The 24,303-nt window shown below is 45.4% G+C and overlaps 1 protein-coding gene across 1 annotated transcript in view; it reads left to right on the top strand.

The window, feature by feature from the left end:
- Positions 1 to 20,291, top strand: part of gria1b (glutamate receptor, ionotropic, AMPA 1b) — a 56,212-nt gene extending 35,921 nt beyond the window's left edge. Inside the window, exons 12-17 of the mRNA XM_067228670.1 lie at positions 4,225 to 4,423; positions 4,662 to 4,773; positions 5,267 to 5,402; positions 16,725 to 16,839; positions 18,687 to 18,821; positions 20,106 to 20,291. Of these exons, the coding sequence (XP_067084771.1) occupies positions 4,225 to 4,423; positions 4,662 to 4,773; positions 5,267 to 5,402; positions 16,725 to 16,839; positions 18,687 to 18,821; positions 20,106 to 20,291 (883 nt within the window). The remainder of the gene's footprint in view (positions 1 to 4,224; positions 4,424 to 4,661; positions 4,774 to 5,266; positions 5,403 to 16,724; positions 16,840 to 18,686; positions 18,822 to 20,105) is intronic.
- The last annotated feature ends 4,012 nt before the right edge of the window (positions 20,292 to 24,303 follow it).

Genomic DNA, 24,303 nt, shown 5'->3' with positions numbered 1-24,303 from the left:
CTCTCCTTCTCTCTGTCTCATCTCTGGTAGTTCAGGGAGTCAGGTGGCTGAGCGGTTAGGGAATCGGGCTAGTAATCCGAAGGTTGCCAGTTCGATTCCCGGTCATGCCAACTGACGTTGTGTCCTTGGGCAAGGCACTTCACCCTACTTGCCTCGGGGGAATGTCCCTGTACTTACTGTAAGTCGCTCTGGATAAGAGCGTCTGCTAAATGACTAAATGTAAATGTAGTTCAGGCTGCTCTTCTCTGCGGTCTCTCTCGTCCTCTCCTTTCCTTCTCTCTCTGCTCTACTCTGCTGTCTCTCTGCTCTCTCTCCTCTTCTCTTCCCGTCCTCTCCTCATTTTCTCCTGTCTCCTTCTCTCTCTGTTCTGGTCTGCTATCAGCGGAGGGCTGACATGTAGCACTGATTTACCACCTGCTTACCTCCACTGGGCATGTGTCTGTGTACGTGCCTGTGTGTGTGCCTGTGTATGTGTGCATGTGTGCGTGGATGTGTGCACGTGTGTCAGTGTGTTTGTTTGTGTCTGTGTGTGTGTGTGTGTGTGTGTGAGAGAGTGAGTGAGTGAGTTTGGACTCTGACTCTGACTCAGAGGAAAGTCTAGATCTGATCATCAAACGTCTCTGTAAGGTCAGGAAGAACAGAAAGGTCATCTAGCCTAGTTGGTGTGTGTGTGTATCTGTATGTGTATGTGTGTGTGTGTAGTGTATGTGTATGTGTGTATCTCTCTGTATGTGTGTGTGTGTGTGTGTGTGTGTGTGTGTGTGTGTGTGTGTGTGTGTGTGTGTGTGTGTGTGTGTGTGTGTGTGTGTGTGTGTGTGTGTGTGTGAGAGAGAGAGAGACCAGACGCCCTGGTGTTTGATCCTAATAATCAGTATTTGTTTATGCCCAGCACTGTTGGTTCTACTGAATGTCAGAACTGTCTGTCAGAGAAGACAGGTATAACCTGCTCACACACAGGGGGGCTCTGCTCTGGTTTGTCTGTGTTTGTGTGTGTGTGTGCTCATTTGTGTATGTGTGTTTGTTTGGGTGGGTGTGTGCGTGTTTGTTTGTGTGTTTCAGTGTGTATTTGTGTGTTTCTGTGTGTGTGTGTTTCTCTGTATGAGTGTGTACGTGTTTGTTTGTGTGTTTCTCTGTTTCTGTGTGTGACTGTGTGTGTGTTATGGCCAGTACCTTGGGCTATGGGACGAGACAATGTGTGTGTTGCTCTGTTCCTGGAGGCCCTGCCTGTCACTTCAGATCTGCAGTTACACTCCAACACTCTGCCCTGCCACACACACATACACACACACACACAGAAACATACAGACACACATACATACATACTTAAACAGACAACACACACACACATACTTACACACACCACACACGTACATATACATACACACACATACACAGACACAAACATACATATTCACACAAACATACATAAACACACACAGACACACACGTACTGTACATACTCACACAAAAGCACGCATACATATACACTCCTAGACACTCACAGTCCCAGACTGAGCCCTGTGGGGCTACTGTAGAGGTGACCCCGACACTTTGGCATACTCAGCAGTCTTCAGACAGACACACACACCAGGGCACAAACAAACACACACCATTATACATATGTACACACTATTATACACACAATCACTGTCATTGCTTTAGTATTGAAGAGGAGATAAGAGACAGGAGAGGAGATAGGAGACAGGAGAAGAGGCAGGAGAAGAGATTGGAGTTTAACCCCCCCACTCCCTTATAGAGCTTCACTGTGACAACACCCCGCTATTTTTATGTTCCTTCAATTTGTTTCAGTTTGTGCTTCAGAGAGCAGTGTTGTTTCTTAGGAACCCTGCTTGATGGTGTGAGTGAGAGAGGGAGAAAGATCCTCTTAAATACAGGCTTTTGTGTGTCTGTGTTCGTGTTAAGTGTGTGTTTGTGGCATGTGTGAATGTACTGTATGTGTTTGTGTCTGTGTAGTGCATGTTTGTGTGTCTGCGTTTGTGTGTATGTTGCTAAGTGTGTGTGTGTGTGTGTGCGACATCCCTAGATACAACCTCTGTTTTGCTGTAGATCTATCAGTCCCTCCTCCGCTGTCCCCCACCAGCCTGTGTGACTTTCATGTTTGTTTACTCCTGCTATGTGGAGCCGAGCCTGCTTCACTCAGCATACTGATACCCTGGGGTCTGCTCAACACTTTCCAGCCTGCTGAATGTTGCTCAACCTGCTTACTGCTCAACCTGCTTACTGCTCAACCTGCTGAACACTGCTGAACACTGCTCAACCTGTCTACTGCGCAACCTGCTGAATACTGCTCAACCTGCTCAACACTGCTGAACACTGCTCAACCTGCCCCCTGGTCAACCTGCTGAACACTGCTCAACCTGCTTACTGTTCAACCTGCTGAACACTGCTCAACCTGCTTACTGCTCAACCTGCTCAACCTGCTTACTGATCAACCTGCTCAACCTGCTTTCTGATCAATCTGCTACTGCTCAATCTGCTTACTGGTCAACCTGCTACTGCTCAACCTGTATACTGCTCAACCTGCTGAACACTGCTCAGCCTGCTGAATACTGCTCAACCTGCTTACTGCTCAACCTGCTTACTGCTCAACCTGTCTACTGCTGAACTTGCTGAATACTGCTCAACCTGCTGAACACTGCTCAGCCTGCTGAATACTGCTCAACCTGTCTACTGCTCAACCTGCTGCTTACTGCTCAACCTGCTTACTGCTCAACACTGCTGAACACTGCTCAACCTGCCCCCTGGTCAACCTGCTTACTGCTCAACACTGCTGAACACTGCTCAACCTGCCCCCTGGTCAACCTGCTTACTGCTCAACACTGCTGAACACTGCTCAACCTGCCCCCTGGTCAACCTGCTGAATACTGCTCAACCTGCTAAACACTGCTCAACCTGCTTACTGTTCAACCTTCTGAACACTGCTCAACCTGCTTATTGCTCAACCTACTCACTGATCAACCTGCTACTGCTCAACCTGCTTACTGTTCAACCTGCTACTGCTCAACCTGCTTACTGTTCAACCTGCTGAACACTGCTCAACCTGCCCCCTGGTCAACCTGCTTACTGTTCAACCTGCTGAAAACTGCTCAACCTGCTTATTGCTCAACCTGCTACTGCTCAACCTGTTTACTGTTCAACCTGCTGAACACTGCTCAATCTGCTTACTGGTCAACCTGCTGAACACTGCTCAATCTTCTTACTGGTAAACCTGCTACTGCTCAACCTGTATACTGCTCAGACTGCTGAATACTGCTCAACCTGCTTACTGCTCAACCTGCTTACTGCTCAACCTGCTGAATACTGCTCAACCGGCTTACTGCTTAGCCTGCTGAATACTGCTCAACCTGCTTATTGCTGAACCTGCTGAATACTGCTCAACCTGCTACTGCTCAACCTGTATACTGCTCAACCTGCTTACTGCTCAGCCTGCTGAACACTGCTCAACCTGTCTACTGCTCAACCTGTCTACTGCTCAACCTGCTTACTGGTCAACCTGCTACTGCTCAACCTGTACACTGCTCAACCTGCTTACTAATCTACCTGCTGAATACTGCTCAACCTGCTACTGCTCAACCTGTACACTGCTCAACCTGCTTACTAATCTACCTGCTGAATACTGCTCAACCTGTTTACTGCTCAACCTGTCTACTGCTCAACCTGCTTACTGGTCAACCTGCTACTGCTCAACCTGCTTACTGGTCAACTTGCTACTGCTCAACCTGTATACTGCTCAACCTGCTTACTAATCTACCTGCTGAACACTGCTCAACCTGTCTACTGCTCAACCTGTCTACTGCTCAACCTGCTTACTGGTCAACCTGCTACTGCTCAACCTGTATACTGCTCAACCTGCTTACTAATCTACCTGCTGAATACTGCTCAACCTGTTTACTGCTCAACCTGCTGATCACTGCTCAACCTGCATTCTGCTCAACCTGATTACTGTTCAACCTGCTGAACACTGCTCAACTTGCTTACTGCTCAACCTGCTGAACACTGTTCAACCTGAACTCTGTCACTCTGGGAGACACTGGTTTTTACAGGTGTATTGTGGACTGTGCTTGTGTTTGTGTGTATGTGCTTTTGTGTTTGTGTGGTTATTCAACCTCCCCCCGCCCCCCTCACACACACACACACACAGGTGACGTATCGTAGGGCCAGTGTTTATACTAATCTATTGCGGACCAATTGTGTGTGTCCCAGGTCGTTGTCGGGGCGTATCGTCGGGGGCGTGTGGTGGTTCTTCACCCTCATCATCATCTCGTCCTACACGGCCAACCTGGCAGCCTTCCTGACGGTGGAGAGGATGGTGTCTCCCATCGAGAGCGCCGAGGACCTGGCCAAGCAGACAGAGATTGCCTACGGCACCCTGGACGGAGGATCCACCAAGGAGTTCTTCAGGGTGAAGAGAGATGCTCCGGAGAGCTCCAGTACACACACACACAGGATTGCACACAAACACACAGCATCACACACACATACACACACACATATACAAAGGATCGCTGGCACACACAGCCTCACACACACAAAGCACACACACACACAGGATCACACACACAGCGTGGCACACACCATCCCAGTACCTTCTCTTTCCCTCCGTCTCATTGTATGTCTTCTCTCCCCCCCCCCCCAATCAGAGGTCAAAGATTGCCGTGTTTGAGAAGATGTGGTCGTACATGAAGTCAGCAGACCCCACCGTGTTCGTCAAGAACACCAATGAGGGGGTCATACGCGTCAGGAAGTCCAAAGGTTTCTGACTCCAAAGCTCAGTGTTTGCAATGCAATAGACCTAGTTACCATATGCACTGTAGAACAAGCCATATGTATAAACACACACCTAATCTAACCACCTAATCTATTCACCTAATCCAGTGGTTCTTAGCCCTGTCCGCAGGGACCCCCTGTCCTGCATGTTTTAGATGTTTCTTGGCTCCAACACACCTTATTCAAATGCATGTTCGTTACCAGGCTTCTACAGAGCTCGATAACGAGCCATTTATTTGAATCAGGTGTGTTGGAGCAGGGAAACATCTAAAACAGGCAGGGCAGGGGGACCCTGTTATTAGGTGTGTTTATAATGATGTCATGTACTATAGATTTTCTATAAATGCTTTTATCTCATCAGCAAAACATTGGTATAGAAACAACCAGTTAAGGAAATAACACATTAGGTAATTGTGTTCAAAAGCTATTAAGCAATTGGACAAATAAGCAATTAAGCAATGACCCCCTGACTGGCCAGGTCGCTATGCCTACCTGCTGGAGTCCACCATGAACGAGTACATCGAGCAGAGGAAGCCCTGCGACACCATGAAGGTGGGCGGGAACCTGGACTCCAAAGGTTACGGCGTGGCCACGCCCAAGGGCTCCGCTCTCAGGTGACTATGATGTCATAACCGATCATTCCTTTTGACAGCTAATCTCTCCGTGTGATCGGTCAGTATAGGATTGTGTCTGATCTGAGGGCTGAGGCTATAACTGAGTAAGCTGGGAAGAGAGTGGGAGGATGGAGACATTGATATTACATTGATTAATCATGACAGTTACTTACTACATAGCGTTGTGTTCTGGTTTGTATTAGTAATAGGTGTTGGTCAGTACAAAACTAGTCAGATGAATGAGATATTGATGTATTTGTGATGTTTACCTATATTCTGTTTCTGTGAGCACTTTCTCTCACTGTGGCCCTGTCCAAACACAAGCCCTAGCCCCTAGTCTTACCTCCTTACTGCTAGTCTAGCTCCCTAGCCCCTAGTCTTACCTCCTTAATACTAGTCTAACACCCTACCCTCTAAACGTACCTCCTAGTCTAGCTCCCTAGCCCCTAGTCTTACCTCCTAACTACTAGTCTAGCTCCCTAGCCCCTAGTCTTACCTCCTAGCCACTAATTCCACAGGAGAGTCCCTTGCTTGACATCCTAGCGTGTCTTTGTAGTTCCTACCCCCTAACTTAGGAGCTAGGGAGCATAGTGTCAAGGGCTTGCTTCGGTACAAGGCCACATATCTTTGTATCCCATAAGTGTTCATCCAGCCACCTGTCTACCCTCTATGTTCAACCCTGTCCACCCCCATGTTCAAATCTGTCTCACGTTACCTCACCTCACCTCTCCCTCACCCTGTCTACCTCCATTATGGCCATGTTTACTGTCATGGGTGATCCTCTAGATGCCTGTCGTTCATCATAGATTCTGTTGTTATCTGTTGTTTGTTTAAAGCTCCATGTCAGGGAGTAACTGTCATGTTCACGTTCGTTTGAAATGTCTGATGCTCTGTCTGTCTGTCTGTTTCTGTCTGTTTCTGTCTGTATACGTCTGTCTGTCTGTCTGTCTGTCTGTCGGTATACATCTGTCTATCTGCCTGTCTGTATGGACATGTCCGTCTATCTATATGATGTCTATCTATCTGTCTTGACTGTCTCTCTCTCTCTCTGTCTGTCTGAATATATCTGTTTGTCTATAGATATCTATCTTTGTTTCTCTGTATCTACCTGTCTCCCTAACTCTCTATTTGTTTTCATTTTTACTGACTTTCTGTATGTTTATCAGTATACCTGTCTATCTATGTGTGTGTGTCTATATTTATCAAGTTATCTGTCTGTCAAGCTTGAGATCCGGATAATATGACACGTCCTCGATATCGTAGACTGCACACAAATATCTGCACTACCTCTCTGCTGGCTGTCACACTCACATATGACAGTGTTGTAACTCTCCACGCACCAGGAGACAGTGTTGTAACTCTCCACGCACCAGGAGACAATGTTGTAACTCTCCATACACCAGGAGACAGTGTTGTAACTCTCCACACACCAGGATACAGTGCTGTAACTCTCCACACACCAGGAGACAGTGTTGTACCTCTACACACACCAGGAGACAGTGTTGTAACTCTCCACACACAGGAGACAGTGTTGTACCTCTACACACACCAGGAGACAGTGTTGTAACTGTCCACACACAGGAGACAGTGTTGTAACTCTCCACACACAGGAGACAGTGTTTCAACTCTCCACACACCAGGAGACAGTGTTGTAACTCTCCACGCACAAGGAGACAGTGTTGTAACTGTTCACACACAGGAGACAGTGTTGTAACTCTCCACACACAAGGAGACAGTGTTGTAGCTCTACATACACCAGGAGACAGTGTTGTAACTCTCCAAACACCAGGAGACCGTGTTGTAACTCTACACACACCAGGAGACAGTGGTGTAAGTCTCCACACATAGGAGACAGTGTTGTAACTCTCCACACACCAGGAGACAGTGTTGTAACCCTCCACACACCAGGAGAGTGTTGTAACTCTACACACACCAAGAGACAGTGTTGTAAGTCTCCACACATAGGAGACAGTGTTGTAACTCTCCACACACCAGGAGACAGTGTTGTAACCCTCCTCACACCAGGAGACAGTGTTGTAACTCTCCTCACACCAGGAGACAGTGTTGTAAGTCTCCACACACAGGAGACAGTGTTGTAACTCTCCTCACACCAGGAGACAGTGTTGTAACTCTCCTCACACCACGAGACAGTGTTGTAACTCTCCTCACACCAGGAGACAGTGTTGTAAGTCTCCTCACACCAGGAGACAGTGTTGTAACTCTCCTCACACCAGGAGACAGTGTTGTAACTCTCCTCACACCACGAGACAGTGTTGTAAGTCTCCACACACAGGAGACAGTGTTGTAACTCTCCTCACACCAGGAGACAGTGTTGTACCTCTACACACACCAGGAGACAGTGTTGTAACTCTCCACACACCAGGAGACAGTGTTGTAACTCTCCACACACCAGGAGAGAGTGTTGTAACTCTCCACGCACCAGGAGACAGTGTTGTAACTGTCCACACACAGGAGACAGTGTTGTAACTCTCCACACACAAGGAGACAGTGTTGTTGCTCTACATACACCAGGAGACAGTGTTGTAACTCTCCACACACCAGGAGACAGTGTTGTAACTCTCCACACACCAGGAGACAGTGTTGTAACCCTCCACACACCAGAAGAGTGTTGTAACTCTACACACACCAGGAGACAGTGTTGTAAGTCTCCACACACAGGAGACAGTGTTGTACCTCTACACACACCAGGAGACAGTGTTGTAACTCTCCACACACAGGAGACAGTGTTGTAAGTCTCCACACACAGGAGACAGTGTTGTACCTCTACACACACCAGGAGACAGTGTTGTAACTCTCCACACACAGGAGACAGTGTTGTAACTCTCCTCACACCACGAGACAGTGTTGTAACTCTCCTCACACCAGGAGACAGTGTTGTAAGTCTCCTCACACCAGGAGACAGTGTTGTAACTCTCCTCACACCAGGAGACAGTGTTGTAACTCTCCTCACACCACGAGACAGTGTTGTAAGTCTCCACACACAGGAGACAGTGTTGTAACTCTCCTCACACCAGGAGACAGTGTTGTACCTCTACACACACCAGGAGACAGTGTTGTAACTCTCCACACACCAGGAGAGAGTGTTGTAACTCTCCACGCACCAGGAGACAGTGTTGTAACTGTCCACACACAGGAGACAGTGTTGTAACTCTCCACACACAAGGAGACAGTGTTGTTGCTCTACATACACCAGGAGACAGTGTTGTAACTCTCCACACACCAGGAGACAGTGTTGTAACTCTCCACACACCAGGAGACAGTGTTGTAACCCTCCACACACCAGAAGAGTGTTGTAACTCTACACACACCAGGAGACAGTGTTGTAAGTCTCCACACACAGGAGACAGTGTTGTACCTCTACACACACCAGGAGACAGTGTTGTAACTCTCCACACACAGGAGACAGTGTTGTAAGTCTCCACACACAGGAGACAGTGTTGTACCTCTACACACACCAGGAGACAGTGTTGTAACTCTCCACACACAGGAGACAGTGTTGTAACTCTCCTCACACCACGAGACAGTGTTGTAACTCTCCTCACACCAGGAGACAGTGTTGTAAGTCTCCTCACACCAGGAGACAGTGTTGTAACTCTCCTCACACCAGGAGACAGTGTTGTAACTCTCCTCACACCACGAGACAGTGTTGTAAGTCTCCACACACAGGAGACAGTGTTGTAACTCTCCTCACACCAGGAGACAGTGTTGTACCTCTACACACACCAGGAGACAGTGTTGTAACTCTCCACACACCAGGAGAGAGTGTTGTAACTCTCCACGCACCAGGAGACAGTGTTGTAACTGTCCACACACAGGAGACAGTGTTGTAACTCTCCACACACAAGGAGACAGTGTTGTTGCTCTACATACACCAGGAGACAGTGTTGTAACTCTCCACACACCAGGAGACAGTGTTGTAACTCTCCACACACCAGGAGACAGTGTTGTAACCCTCCACACACCAGAAGAGTGTTGTAACTCTACACACACCAGGAGACAGTGTTGTAAGTCTCCACACACAGGAGACAGTGTTGTACCTCTACACACACCAGGAGACAGTGTTGTAACTCTCCACACACAGGAGACAGTGTTGTAAGTCTCCACACACAGGAGACAGTGTTGTACCTCTACACACACCAGGAGACAGTGTTGTAACTCTCCACACACAGGAGACAGTGTTGTAAGTCTCCACACACAGGAGACAGTGTTGTACCTCTACACACACCAGGAGACAGTGTTGTAACTGTCCACACACAGGAGACAGTGTTGTAACTCTCCACACACAGGAGACAGTGTTTCAACTCTCCACACACCAGGAGACAGTGTTGTAACTCTCCACACACCAGGAGACAGTGTTGTAACTCTACACACACCAGGAGAGAATGTTGTAGCTCTACATACACCAGGCTACGCTGGACACTCAGTTACAGCATAAAGTGAAAAGTGTCTGAATATTAGCTTCACTTTCACTTTGTCTGCAATCTGAACATGTCTTTCTGTTAATTTGTCTGTCTGTCCATCAGTCTGATAATCTGTCTGTCTATTTGTATTTCTGTTAATTTATATGCCTTAATTAGTTTGTCTGTCTGTTAATCTGCCTGTGTGTCTGATAATCTGTGTGTCTGTCTACAGAAAACTGCCGCTCTCAAAGACGATGCTATCACAGAGAGGATTTATTTTTTCATCCATAAAAACACTGACCTCTTTCTGTCATCTGTCTATTTCTCTTTATTTCTCTTCCCTCCCCCCTCTCTCTCCTAGGGATGCAATGATTATAGATTATAGTAGGGGAGTCAGGTGGCTGAGCGGTGAGGGAATCGGGCTAGTAATCCGAAGGTTGCCAGTTTGATTCCCGGTCATGCCAACTGACGTTGTGTCCTTGGGCAAGGCACTTCACCCTACTTGCCTCGGGGGAATGTCCCTGTACTTACTGTAAGTCGCTCTGGATAAGAGCGTCTGCTAAATGACTAAATGTAAATGTAAATAGTCTGAGGAATAATCACGGTTTCACGATTATTATGTATTAATTTAGAGTTCACAACATTAGGGATGTAATGACATGAACATTCTTAAATTTTAACTAGGCTACTTACTAACAGTGAGGTAATGCCGGGAAATAGCCTATCAAACTGAGGCTTGATCGGTTGATACGGCAAAGCCGAAGTTTGATTCCAGGCATGACCGAACGGTCGAGGTTAGTAAGTTGTTTATTATATGGCATTTTTAGCTCTTTTAATTTTGAAAATAAATGGAAGGCTAATTGTAGCTAGCTCTCAAGTCTTCTCGTGGTGTTTTTCAGGTGTTGCCTAGCAACCAGTTACTTTTGATAAAAAGCGAACAATTGGACACTCTCAGTGTTAACACTTTTCTGCGCTTTTATAAAGCTAATAATTTCCTCGTCGCTGTTGATTTCTTCCTTGTCATCTGGATAGTAAAACTCAGCTGACTCCTCGATATCGCTCATTTTGAAGATGACGTCAGAGCAGGGCAATAAGTAGGCTAAGGGATAAGAAAAAGGGAATTAACCCCGAAGTTATAATACTTCGGCCCTGGAGCGTTGAACAATGTCTCCCCTGCAATCTCCAACTATGGTCAGAGACAGACAGAGCAGGACAGGTTAAGATAAGGATTCTTATACCATGGTGTGGGTGAATACTCGATTCTGATTGGCTGCAGGGGTGTACATTATGTAAGGGATAACACTACGGCTACACCAAGCGCGGATATTCTGACGCGCGGAAAAAGAACGTTCACGGAGCGGATCTTTTATTTAGCCGGCTACACTGGACGCGTCAAAGATTTACATTTAAGATGAATCCGTTGTCTGTTTTTCTGTGTTTGTTTACCAGACTCTATGTAAAAAGGGCCACGCAAACCTTGCGGAAAATAATAAAAATAGAAGCCAGTCTATTTATACATTTTCCGCACGGAAATTTCCGCACGGAAATTTCGTTTCGCGTCTGGTGTAGCCACTCTCATTGCTTACAATGTATTAGAACTCTGCTGAGTCCACACTGCGTCCGCAAGGCAACATTTCCGTGCTTGGTGTAGCCACGGCGTAATGCCCGACGAGGTGTCCAATATCACCTGATAATAGACGATGCGGAGGCGTGAACGGTCCGACGCGCAGCGGAGGCCAATATCAGCTGATATTGGACACCTCGTAAGTAGGGCTTGTGAGAATGCTCACCAAAAGAACGAAGGGGAACCCACTTGTCTAGCAGATTAAGACATGTTCGTAGGTACCTAGCGAAATTTAGCCTCAATTTTCCTAGATTTTTAGCTACGGTACTAATGCTGAGGGCTCGCTGATACCGCTGTCTGTCTTACTAGAACGTTGTATTTATGTGTCATTGTTAACGTGTGCTGACGTTGTGACGTTTTTTGCTGCTCATTTACAACTCAAAATACTAAGAGTGAAGTGTAGAATGAAATAGTTGTCTTCTCATTTCCCCTGCAAGAGGGAATGGTGATCATCAGCCTCATACTTGAATCAAAACGAATACTTTGGCTGTATTACATTTGGCTCTAAACGTCCTTTTAAGTTTTCCCTTAAGGCATTTAGCTTACTCATATTGCATTCATTCATTAATAAAGAACCCCCTTTGAAGCTTATTCTAACAACAACGTTGAGACCGGCAGTTGCTATCTCAGATGGAATCGCGATTCAAACAGTACCATCTGCTAACTGAAAATATGCCCCTAAAAACGTAAATAAGCTTGACATTTATTTAGGGGAAAATCGCTCATTCATAAAAAGCTCACTGGTAGCGATCATTGTCAGTAACAACGCAAAATGCGATATAGCCCTGTGTAGAGAAGCTGACACAGGTAAATTGTACTTGGCCACTACTAACGACTACTGTTGTGTTCGTCTTGGTAGCGATTGCGGGGAGTCAGCTGGCTGAGTGGTGAGGGAATCGGGCTAGTAATCCGAAGGTTGCCAGTTCGATTACCGGTCATGCCAACTGACGTTGTGTCCTTGGGCAAGGCACTTCACCCTACTTGCCTCGGGGGAATGTCCCTGTACTTACTGTAAGTCGCTCTGGATAAGAGCGTCTGCTAAATGACAATGTAAATTAAGGATTGCGTTGCTTGAATTTGATTTAATATTCCGTTGTACGGTTTAGGCAGAAATTACATTTTTTATGAACAGATACAGCTACATCGGTTTGAAACCACAGGTAATGATAATTTCACAAAAAAATCGTTTACTTGTAATCTCATGTCATAATAAATCCTACAACGAAAATGTATTTGTGAGGAATGTTTATTTTAACGATTGAAAACGGATGCATCACAGACCGCTGTCGTATGTGTCGCCCGGGCAACAGAGGCTAATGTCATGATGCCAGCTAAGGCATCAGTAAAATAGTAGACTACTGTTTCCGAAAGTAGATGTACTTCTCAATTATATCAGCTCATATTGTACATTACATTTCACGTCACAAATAAAAAAAAAATGTTTTAACCCTTGTGCTGCCTTCGGGTCACATGACCCAAAGGTTCATAACGAACCATCGTTGTGTTTACCCGATTCTACCCAATACATAAACAAATAAAAATAATTTTCTTTTAACCTTTGCAATGTGGGGGAGTCTGAGACAGCCCAACGGTTAAAAGAGAATGCTTCACTTAGTTTTTGTATGTGGTAAATTTGGCGCAATATGACGGTGGGTCACAATGACTGATGGGTCAGAATGACCCGAAGATAACACAATGGTTAAGTCAATAGTTATCAGCCTAGCTTCTTTGCTTGTGGTGTTTCTGCAGTTGTCTGCTGTTTAAGGTAAAGCCTAGCTATATCTCCCAGAAGTTAACAAGCTGCTAAACTAATGTTCCGCTACAGATAGTCACGCGTGTTTTTGTGACGTTAGTGACTGTTTGTGACTTGGTGACTGCAAGTTAGCCACTGTTAGATTCACTTTCACCATAAAAACTTAACTCAAACCTAAACCGTGCAACGGAACGTAAATCCCAATAGAAGCAACGCAATCGTGACCAAGACGAAACATTTTTACAGTGCTGTTGTCTATGTAGTCCAAATATTGACTGATCCTTAGGGGTGGGAAAATAATAATAAGATATATGTGAGAGAACAAAGGTTGTGCCCTTGCCGAAGGCAAAGCACACCCAATAATATATATGTGAGAGAATAAAGGTTGTGCCCTTGCCGAAGGCAAAGCACACCCAACTAGAGAGGGTACAATTTCTGGGGAAATTGTAGGGTGTGCTTGCATGCTTCGGTTGCAGATGGGTCCGTTTATTATAAAACAAGCTGAACCCCCTTTGAAACGAGCTATTCTAACAACATTGTCACCGGTAGAAGTATTTTTGAGATGGAATCGCGATTCAAACAGTATCATCTGCTAACTGAAAATATGCCCCCAAACACGTAAATAAGCTTGATATTTATTTAGGGGGAAATGGCTAATTCAAAATAAGTTTTCTGGAAGCGATCATTGTCAATAACAAAGCCAAAAGCAACCTATTTACTCATTTAGCAGACGCTCTTATCCAGAGCGACTTACAGTAAGTACAGGGACATTCCCCCGAGGCAAGCAGGGTGAAGTGCCTTGCCCAAGGACACAACGTCTGTTTGCATGACCGGGAATCGAACTGGCAACCTTCGGATTACTAGTCCGACTCCCTCACCGCTCAGCCACCTGACTCCCATTTGGTCTCAGTCTAGAGCCCTGTGTGGAGAAGCTGAATTGTGCTACGAGCAAGCTAGCCTAGCTGCTGTTGCTAGCCAAACTTCACTGAAGGGGATTGTTTGAATGCGCCAGAAAAAAATTATAAATTATTTTGACATAAAGTGTAGGCTGTGTCATTGAAGAGAGCGACGCACCACACAAGCTTGAGTTTAAATACATTATTTAATTTGACATTACTTACTATACATGTAAGTCTTGAATTGACTGAATATACGATGCTGCTATTACACTAGCACGTGGTATCTATGCATTGTTGCTCACTTGTGCTGACGTTGTGACGTAGGCTTGCACTGAGTTCCCTTGTGCGACAAAAGACACTTTTTACCACAAAAACGTAATTCAAGCCTAAACCGTGCAACGGAACGTAAATAAAAATACAAGCAACGCAATCGCAAAAACACGAACCTTTTGACGCTGGCATTGTCTATGTAGCGCAAATATTGAGGGATCCTTAGGGGTGGGAAAAGAATAAAAATAATAATAATAATATATTATTATATAGAGGGAGTCAGGTGGCTGAGCGGTGAGGGAATCGGGCTAGAAATCCGAAGGTTGCCAGTTCGATTCCCAGTCATGCCAACTGACGTTGTGTCCTTGGGCAAGGCACTTCACCCTACTTGCCTCGGGGGAATGTCCCTGTACTTACTGTAAGTCGCTCTGGATAAGAGCGTCTGCTAAATGACTAAATGTAATATATATGTGAGAGAACAATGGTTGTGCTCGCCGAAGGCGTGAGCACACCCAATTAGGCTACACTAGACGCATTAGCTATTACACAGGGACTCTGAAAACTGAAAACAGGGCGAAGAATTAGCATTTAACTAACGATTGAGCAATAAAACCAAAGAAAACAATACATTCTATACTTTAAAGCCTGTATTTACTACAAACAGCAGTAAATGTACCTTAGGCTGATGGATAGTATGTACACTATAAACTAACACACACAATGATAAATTACATACCATCAGCTGAAGCTAGCAACAGGAGAAAAAACGTCATGATTTTGCGCAGGCGCGCTGAAGTGGAAACAGGAACTGAATTCCCCTGAACTGTTTGTAAACTCTGGCAATGTTTAATTATCCTCACTATGCAAGAGTTACACGGTTACACATTATGGTACAGAATTATGTAGCCACCATAATGTCTCTTTTTGGAGAGTGAGAACAGAATAGTGATGGGTCGTTCGCGAATGAGCCGGCTCTAAGAGCTGGCTCGCATATTTGAAGAGCCAACTCTATTTTTAATAGATTAATATAGCCTATAAAAATTTTATGATTATGAAATAATGAATTTTAATTGTATTTAAAAAAATTGACAAATTAAAATAACAACTAAAAAATACTTGTAGGCCTAAAGGTGCACACGATCATCCTCACATTATGTTCCTGTCAATCATACACGCGGTGTCAACCAATTATACTGCATGAGGGAGGGCCGAGCCAACTCACACACACTCAGTAGACGAGTAGTCAAAACTCGGAGGAGAGCCATAACAAATCAATGCATTTTTAAAGACATTGCGGTTAAGGTAGAGTATGATTTCATTTAATAATTTAATTTAAATTGTTTTCACACCTATCATAGTCAAATTCATAGTTTAAACATGTATTTTGCCCATCACTAGAACAGAAACACTCGGTGTAGCTGAGCCTTTACTGTTACAAAACCGAGACATTTTAAATCGCGGTTAATAGTAAAATCAGTTAATTGCTGCATCTCCCCTCCCTCTCTATTTCTCTCTTTCCCTCCTTATCCCCCCTCTGTCTTTCTCCCTCTCTTTCTTTGTCTCTCCCTCCCTCCTCCATTTCTCTCTCTCCCTCCCAATCCCCCTCTCTTTCTCGCTCTTTCTTTCTCTCACTCTCTCCGTCCGTCCCCGATCTCTCTCTCTCTCCCTCCCCACCCGTCTCTCTCTTTCTCCCTTTCTCTTTCCCTCACTTCCATCTCACTTTCTTCCTATCCTCCATCTCTCTTTCTCCCTCCCTTCCTTCTCCCTCCCTCTTTGTCTATCAGAAAGGGGTCGGGGGTTGACAGAGTGAAACAGAGTCTAAGGAAATCAGGCTGTATATCCAATATCCCTGATGTTGTGGATGGAGCGGTTAAACCATGTTCACTAACAAATAAAAATGTCTATACTCTCTCTGGAGGAATGTACCTCAGACCTCCACATATCTGGTGTGTGGTATCTCCAGGCTTCACTGGACTCTCTGTCTCTCTCTGTAAAACCCAACAAGGTTGTAGACATGCGCCCCCCAAAAAACAGCCATCTCTTACATATGTATAACACAAACAAACCAACAATTATAATCTAATATGTCAGGCACATAAACAGTTTGACGTATACACACCATGCTTTTTAGATTGTTGTGATAGTAAATAGCGACAATCTGTTGATATGAACTTCTAGTTGTTTTCTATACATTGCTAACCTGCTGCGTATGCCCCCCTCCTGACGGCTGTATATTTATCCCATCTGTCCTGTAACTCCCTCCTCCCAACCTGACGGCTGTATATCTATCCCATCTGTCCTGTAACTCCCTCCCCCCACCCCTCCACCCCCCCCCCCCCCCCCCCCCCCGTGAAGAAACCCAGTAAACCTGGCCGTGTTAAAGCTCAACGAGCAGGGCCTGTTGGACAAATTGAAAAACAAATGGTGGTACGACAAAGGAGAGTGCGGAACCGGGGGAGGTGACTCCAAGGTCAGACCCAGAGCCCCGCCCCATACCGGGGTGTTGGCTGGGAGCGGGCGGGGCCTCCAACAAGGGTGGGATGGGTGGGTGGGCGGGCGGGTGGGGCGGGTAACCGGCAACGCGAACAAACAAACACCTCGGCTGCAAACCCCCCCGACTCCACCTTTTTAGAGTTCACCCCTGACCCTATCCTGATTGTCTGCTGTAACAGTAGCCTGCATGTTAGAACGATAATGCATACATCCATAATGTACAAGTTACAATTGGTTCCTACTAGACTTAAAGATTTCAATTTGATCATTACTATTGCTACTTTTTGTTCTCCAGATAATAACATGTTTTCAGTAAGTAATAGTCAGAAAGGCTTTGTGCTTGTCTGAGGTTGTTCAACTTGCCGGTTACCCAAAGTGATATAGTAATACACATCTCGCAGCAGGGAGCCAGCTTAGAACAGCTAGATGGAGTATTAATGCATATCACTTTGGCAGTGACAGTTTCTACTGTGTGTCTGGTGTTTTGTTGTTTTGTCGTTGTGTTAACAACCTGTAGAACACATCTTGGTTGTGGTGGTGATGATGATGATGATGGCTGCTAATGTCTGCCAGCTCACTGATGATGATGATGATGAGAATGAGTGACATAAGATAACATAGAGCTAAATGTTATTTATGTTATCTCCCCCCCCTCCCCCTCCACCCCCTGGAAGAATCCCAGTTAACCTAGCAGTGTTGAAGCTCAATGAGCAGGCCGTCTTAGACAAACTGAAAAACAAATGGTGGTACGATAAAGGGGAGTGTGGCAGCAAGGATTCTGGAAGAAAGGTCAGTCCACGTGTTGGTCCTCTCTTTATACCCCCCCGCCCCCCCCCACCCCCCCTCACTCCACTCCAGCACCCCTACAGCTTCCTGCTCCAGAGACGCCCACCCCCCTCTCCCCAAACCCCCCCACCCCTCACAGCTCTGTCACGCAGCATGCAATTGGACGGATGGGGCCAAGACACGCCCTGCCCAAAGCACAGATAGTACATGCATGGTCACCTGATGCACACAAGCCCTGCCCCTTCCTGTGATGCCATGGGTGCCATGGCCTGACCAGCCTACTGCTTCCTGAATGAGCTTATCAATGAAAGACTAAGAGATCGAGTGCATCATTAATCCCATTGGCTGATATATACCATAACAATGATCAGTTATTTCCTGATGGTATATACCTCAAAACTACTAATTCACTGTCGGAGATCCGCAACGCTATCTTGCTAACGCTAACAGCCAGCTAAATATTTTAGAATACAAATCAATAGTATTTGAAAGTGATTAACAAAAAAAAGTTAGCAGTTTAACCCACCATGTCTCTATGTGTGTGGTACCATGAGGTAAAAGTCAACTATTCCCCTAAATAGTCCTTCAGCTAGTCTTCTAACTATGCCCACAAGTTCTGTAGCTAGTTAACCAGCCATGTTGAAACCCTGGGGTGAGTGAATGATCAGCTTGTACAGTGCATGTGTGCATGCCATGCTCAGTCAGAGAAGATGTGATGCTAGCAACTAGCTGTTCTGTAGCCTAGACACACAGATGAATAAGATGAATATGGAGACATGACCTGATAGTACAAGCTAAATTGTATCCAGATACTTGCTTGTAGACTGGTTTATTTATTGTCTTGGCCAGGTCTCCCTTGAAAAATAAATGTTTAATCTCAATGGGACTCTCCTCGTTAAATAAAGGTTAAATAAAATAAAAAAAATTAAGGAAAACGATGTGCCTGTGTGTGTGTTTGTGTGTGTGAGAGTGTCTTTGTGCATGTACTGCGTTCTGCGTTCTGATTGGATCCCTGACTCATGTCCTGTGCTCTGATAGGACAAGACAAGCGCCCTGAGCCTCAGTAATGTGGCGGGGGTGTTCTACATCCTGATTGGAGGGCTGGGGTTGGCCATGCTGGTCGCTCTGGTGGAGTTCTGCTACAAGTCTCGTATAGAGTCACGCAGGATGAAGGTAGGAGTGTGTGTTTTTTTGTTGTTCTCTTTTACATCGTAACCACGTGGTTACGATGTAAAAACTGGAGCTACACCAAGTTAAGCACCCCAACCACTTCTGTTGCATCCCAGGTATCCTGCTACATTGGGCTCCGGGTGGGTGAGGGGGGAGGACTTGTGGCTCAAACAGCCTAGGTGTTTAAACTGTCACATACACACAGCTTTTAGTTACAGCAGACAGACAACAGAGATAGGTGGGGGGGGGGGGGGGCAGAGGGGGATGAAAACGTGGTGGGGAAGAGAAAGACAGAGAGAAGGAGAGAGAAGAGAGAACCCTAGGGAGATGGCGGGGAGAGAGGCAGACAGAAAAAGAGGGAGAGGGAGACATAGTGAGAGGGAGGGAGACAGAGGGAAGGAGAGAGAGGGGATGTGTAAGAGAGAGAGAGAGAGAGAGAGAGAGAGAGCAGGGTTGAGCAGCTATTGAAGTGAGAAGTTTGAATGATTTATGAACACTGAGGGTGTATGCAGCACAGAGAGGAGCCATGCAAATCATTAGCTCTGCTTTCAGCCCTACAGGCTTTCATTATGTTAAACTGAGGAGAGCACAGGATGCAAACGAGAGAGAGTGGAGGACAGGAACGAGAGAGAGAGAAAGAAAGAGGGCAGATATGTAGATACAGACAGAGAATAGACAGAGAAAGACAGTGAGATAATTTGTCATGGATTCAGGATAATAATAATAACAAAATTGAATATACATTTTTCTTTACTCTTATATGGCCTCATAACCATAACTTCATAACGAGATAAGGATGAATGAATCTTAATCCTCTCATCACCTTTCCTTTCCTCTTCTCTACTACTTCCCCCTTTCTCCTTTCCTCTCCTTTCTTCTCCTTACTTCTCCCCTCTTCCCCTCTTCTCCTCCCTTCTCCTCTTTGCTCCCCCTTCCATCTCCTCCCCTATCCTCTTCTCCTCCTCTCCCCTATCCTGTCCTCATTTCCTCCCTTCTCCTCTACTCTCCTCCTCTCTCCTCCTCACCTCCTCTTCTCTCCTCCCCTCTCCTCTTCTCTCTTCCCCTCTCCTCCTTTCTCCTCTCCTCCCTTCTCCTCCCCTCTCCATCCTTCTCCTCTGCTCTCGTCCTCCCCTCTCTCGTCCTACCTTCTCCTCTCCTCCCTTCTCCTCCCCTCTCCTTTCGTCCTCTCCTCCTCCTTTCTCCTCTTATCTCCTCCCTTCTCCTCGTCCCTTCTCCTCGTCCCTGCTCCGCACCTCTCCTCTTGTCCTCCCTTCTCCTCTCTTCCAGGAGATCATCGATGCCGCCATGCTAAGCTCCACCCTCAGCAGGATGACAGGCGGCGGGGCCACCGGAGGTGGAGGGGCCGGAGGGGAGAACGGGCGTGTCCTGGCTCACGACTTCCCCAAGGGCCCCCAGACTCTGCCCTGCATGGGCCAGGGGGGCGGCATGGGCCTGGCCTCCTCGGGCATGTGACTGCACCCACCAGGAGCCGCTCCGACCTGGGAAGGGAAGGAGGGACACAGGGGGGGGGGGGGGGGGGGGGGGGGGGTGTAATATAAGATAGAAAAAAGGTTTATAGGTGTAGCACTCTGGCATTCTGCTCACATGTCACTGAACTAACTGCCAAATGGGTATCCTGACAGGCTGGTTATCTGACTGGCTGGTTATCTGACTGACTGCCTGACTAGCTATATAACTGTCTGACTGGTTATACAATTGACTGGCTGAATGACTGATTGACTGGCTATCTGGCTGGCTGACTGGTTGGCTGGACTCACTGAGGACAACAAAAAGCATCAACATGTATTTTCTAGAGATACAGTTTTCTCACCCTCCTCTGCTGCAATAACCAAGACCCTTAGAGAGGAGTTCACCTGTTGTATAAACACCCTTCTTCCTCCCATGCTTCCTCCCATGCTTCCTCCCTTCTTCCTCCCATGCTTCCTCCCATGCTTCCTCCCTTCTTCCTTCCTTCTTCCTCCCATGATTCCTCCCATTTCCTCCCTTCTTCCCTCCTCCCTGTCTTCCATCCGTGGGTATGCTAGTGTATTTGCACTATGGCAGGCCTGTGTGTCTTCACCTCAGTCTCTATGTCTTCTAGAATCAACTTCATATTGTCTGCCTTATGCTAATGTTCTAACAATCAAGCATTTCTAATCCCAACCCCCACCCCTTATTACCCCACGTAGCCCTGCTTTACCCCACCCCCCCTCACCTGTCGGCCTGTCTTTCTGTGTGCGTCACCCCTATCACCTGATTACAGTTCATTTGTTGTTTACAAGTAAACAAGCTGATGTTTACATGGGTTCAGCTTGCTGACAGGGAAGCTGATGAGGACTGATTGGGTCTCCTGGTTCCGGAGAGAGATGATGAGGGATCATGAACAGGACCATCAACATGTGCTCTGGTCACCAAGCTTTCAGTTCAGTTCAAACTGAAACAGTTGTTATAGTTTGAAAAATAGTTTTGAATTATTTTGCGTTTCATTGAATACGAAGAAACTGTATTTCAAGAGGTGAGAAGAGAGACAGAACTCTGAAACACAATTGAAAAGCGTTAATGTCAAAATAAGTTGTAAAAATGGTACAAGCTTGTACCTTTCCATGTGAACATAATTTGAATGTTTGTAAGCATCATTTGATTACAGATGTATTCCGAATTCACTTACGGGTATTCAAAATGTGTTTCTGTTTAGTTAGAAAAACTAGATATTCAGCCAGTGTCACATTGTGAACGTTTTAAAAGTAAAACTGCTAAATGACTAAATATATAAAAGTCTGAACTGGGAGACAGATTTTGAACAGTGAAATTGGGGGCGGGACCTTCCACCCTTGACCCATCCGATTCTACAACATCAGCAACTAACGCTACCTGGGTCATCCTATCCATCACACAGAAATACACCCGCAAGTTACAAGCCTGCAAATTTATTTTAGACGCTTGCAAATGGTTTCTTACAACATTACGGCTTTTCAATTCGTATCTTTCAAGCTGTCAGAGTTATGTCCCTATTCTCACCTCATAGTATTTTCATTTTAGATTGAAACTCACTTTCTGAATTGACTGAACTGAAACAGGATTGACCCTTGATGGTTTTTCTGTGAGTCATTTTGCAGCATGCAGGTTTCAGAGTTGTTTGTTTTTGCAATAAAGATTTGTTCAAAGCACAATAACCCTCCTAAACTGGACACACAGCGAGGTCTATAGGGAACAGGGTTGGAACCTAACATTTCTGAATTTTAAAGACTCCTTGTGTCACAGAACTGAAATCATGTTTTATACTTTGTAAAAGATGACGTTTGTAAGATATGGCTCTGTGTATGAGACATGCTCAGAGATGTCATGTTGGTGTGGTTCTAACTTTACAGCTTTGTTTAAACCAGGTTGAATTGGATTTGTTTTGAAATGTCCCTTTATAACCTGGACTCCTTTTCCTCTGCTGATGTTTGGTAAAATCTTCAGGATGACAGAGACAACTCCCCACCTGCTCTACCCACCTGCCTGTCTGTCTGTCTACCTGTCTGTCTGTCTGTCTACTAGTGTTGTTTTTGGCGGCCTGTTTTAATTTGAGTTTTAGTCTAGTCTTTGTGTCAAGCTGTCATTTGAGTTTTTTTTAGTTTTAGTCACGTTCACACTCTTTTTAGTCTAGTCAAGTTTCAGTCGACTAAAAGTCTGAGCATTTTAGTCTTATTTTAGTCAGAATTATCCATGACTATTTTTGTCTAGTTTTAGTCGACGAAAACGGATGACGTTTTAGTCGATGAAAACTGATGACATTTAGTCTAGTTTTAGTCAACGAAAATTGTATTTCAGTCTCTTTTTAATCAAAACAGAAGTAGTCTAAGCAATAGTCTCAGGAGGCATGTTAATGCCAATACCATTTGTTTAAATGTATGTATTGGTCTAGAATAAGGTATTCAAAGTCATGTTGTTGTTTCCAAATTCAGTTCAGTGGGATTGCTATGTGAATGACAAAACTAGCTACAGTATTTGGCCAACAAGGGATGCTTAGTCAGTCAGTCAGGTAGGAACTTAGAACCCACTTTACACTCTCACACAAACAAATACACACACACTCACAGTACACACACTAGTCACAAATGTTAACCCACTTCACACTCTCACAAACAAATATACACACACACGTTTGTCTCAGTCGTTTTCAGCTACAGTGGCTTACGTCTAAAGGTAACATTAAAATGAGACTCATTAACCACAGCTTCATGAGTTGGCTAATAATAATAACGCGACTAAACAAGACGAAATAACGTTTAACGTCTCGGTCAACGAAGATTCGACATTTTAGCATAATTTTTATTTTGTAAACCACATTTTGTCTCGTTTTTATTCGTCAACAATATCGCATTATACATTTAATTATAGTCATCCTCACATGACCAGCATTTACGTTGCATCTCGTCTCATTTTCGTCACGTGATAAAGGTTCGTTGACAACGATATTTAGTCATAGCAACACTACTGTTTACCCACCTGTCTGTCTGTCTGCCTGTCTCTGTCTACCTTACTGTCTGCCAACCTGTCTGCCTGTCTGTCTATCTGTCTGTCTATCTGTTTGTCTACCTGCCTGTTTGTCTGACTATGTGTAGAGGTCTGGCCCCAGAGAGACAGTGACAGTGGGGAGATGTGTGAGGGGTGGGGGAGTCATGTGTGTGGGGGCTGGGGGGTAAATAACAGCGCTCTGTTCTGAATAAACTTTAGACTTTTCTAAACACATCCTTGTGGATATGTGAATGGTTGTTTGGCCCGGTCTGCAGACTTAAAGATATACAGGAGAAGAGCAAGACTACACACATTACATCCCTGAACTCTGACTGCTTTGTTTAAAGGCTGTGCTCCCAGGATACTGCACTCTACACCAGAATTTTAACTCAGAGGAGAAAAGGAAAAGAGAGGTGAAGAGAAGGAAGAAGAAGAAGGCAGGGAGTATATAGAAAGACAAGAACCAGGAACTGAAGAAAAAGAGGGAACGTCTATTTAAAGGAAAAACTCACCTTTCCATCTCTCTGACTTTCTCTTGAAAAAGTAATTTCATGACTCTCCATCTCTCTCTCTTATTTAGATTTTTTTCATCCTTCACTCTTGACGTTTTACTCGTCTAAACAAAAATAAAATACTGTCATAATGCTCACGCTTCAGAGAATATAGGACCTTCTGTTCCTCCACTCTGTGATCCAGGGACATCATACGTTGTAACACCTCATTACCCCCTGTCACCGAGGGAGGGGAGAGACAGACACACACAAAGGAAGCAGCAATTAGCCAGGAAGGCCCTAATTAGGAGGTCCAGGCTCATTAGGCTGCACTGTTCGCTCATTAAAACTTTGTGGAGAGCACTTGTGTCAGAGAGACAGAGGGAGGAGTGGAGAGAGAGAGACACAGAGAGAGAGAGAGAGAGTTTGGGGTGACCTCCATCTGGGAACATCCTTAGTTGTCCCAGTTTGAGCAGCAATGTGGACTAACCTGA

Source organism: Osmerus mordax, chromosome 25, assembly GCF_038355195.1.
Source record: "Osmerus mordax isolate fOsmMor3 chromosome 25, fOsmMor3.pri, whole genome shotgun sequence".
Taxonomy (NCBI): Eukaryota; Metazoa; Chordata; class Actinopteri; order Osmeriformes; family Osmeridae; genus Osmerus; species Osmerus mordax.
The sequence above is the reverse complement of the archived record's forward strand: the minus strand, read 5'-3'. Positions and strand labels throughout refer to the sequence as shown.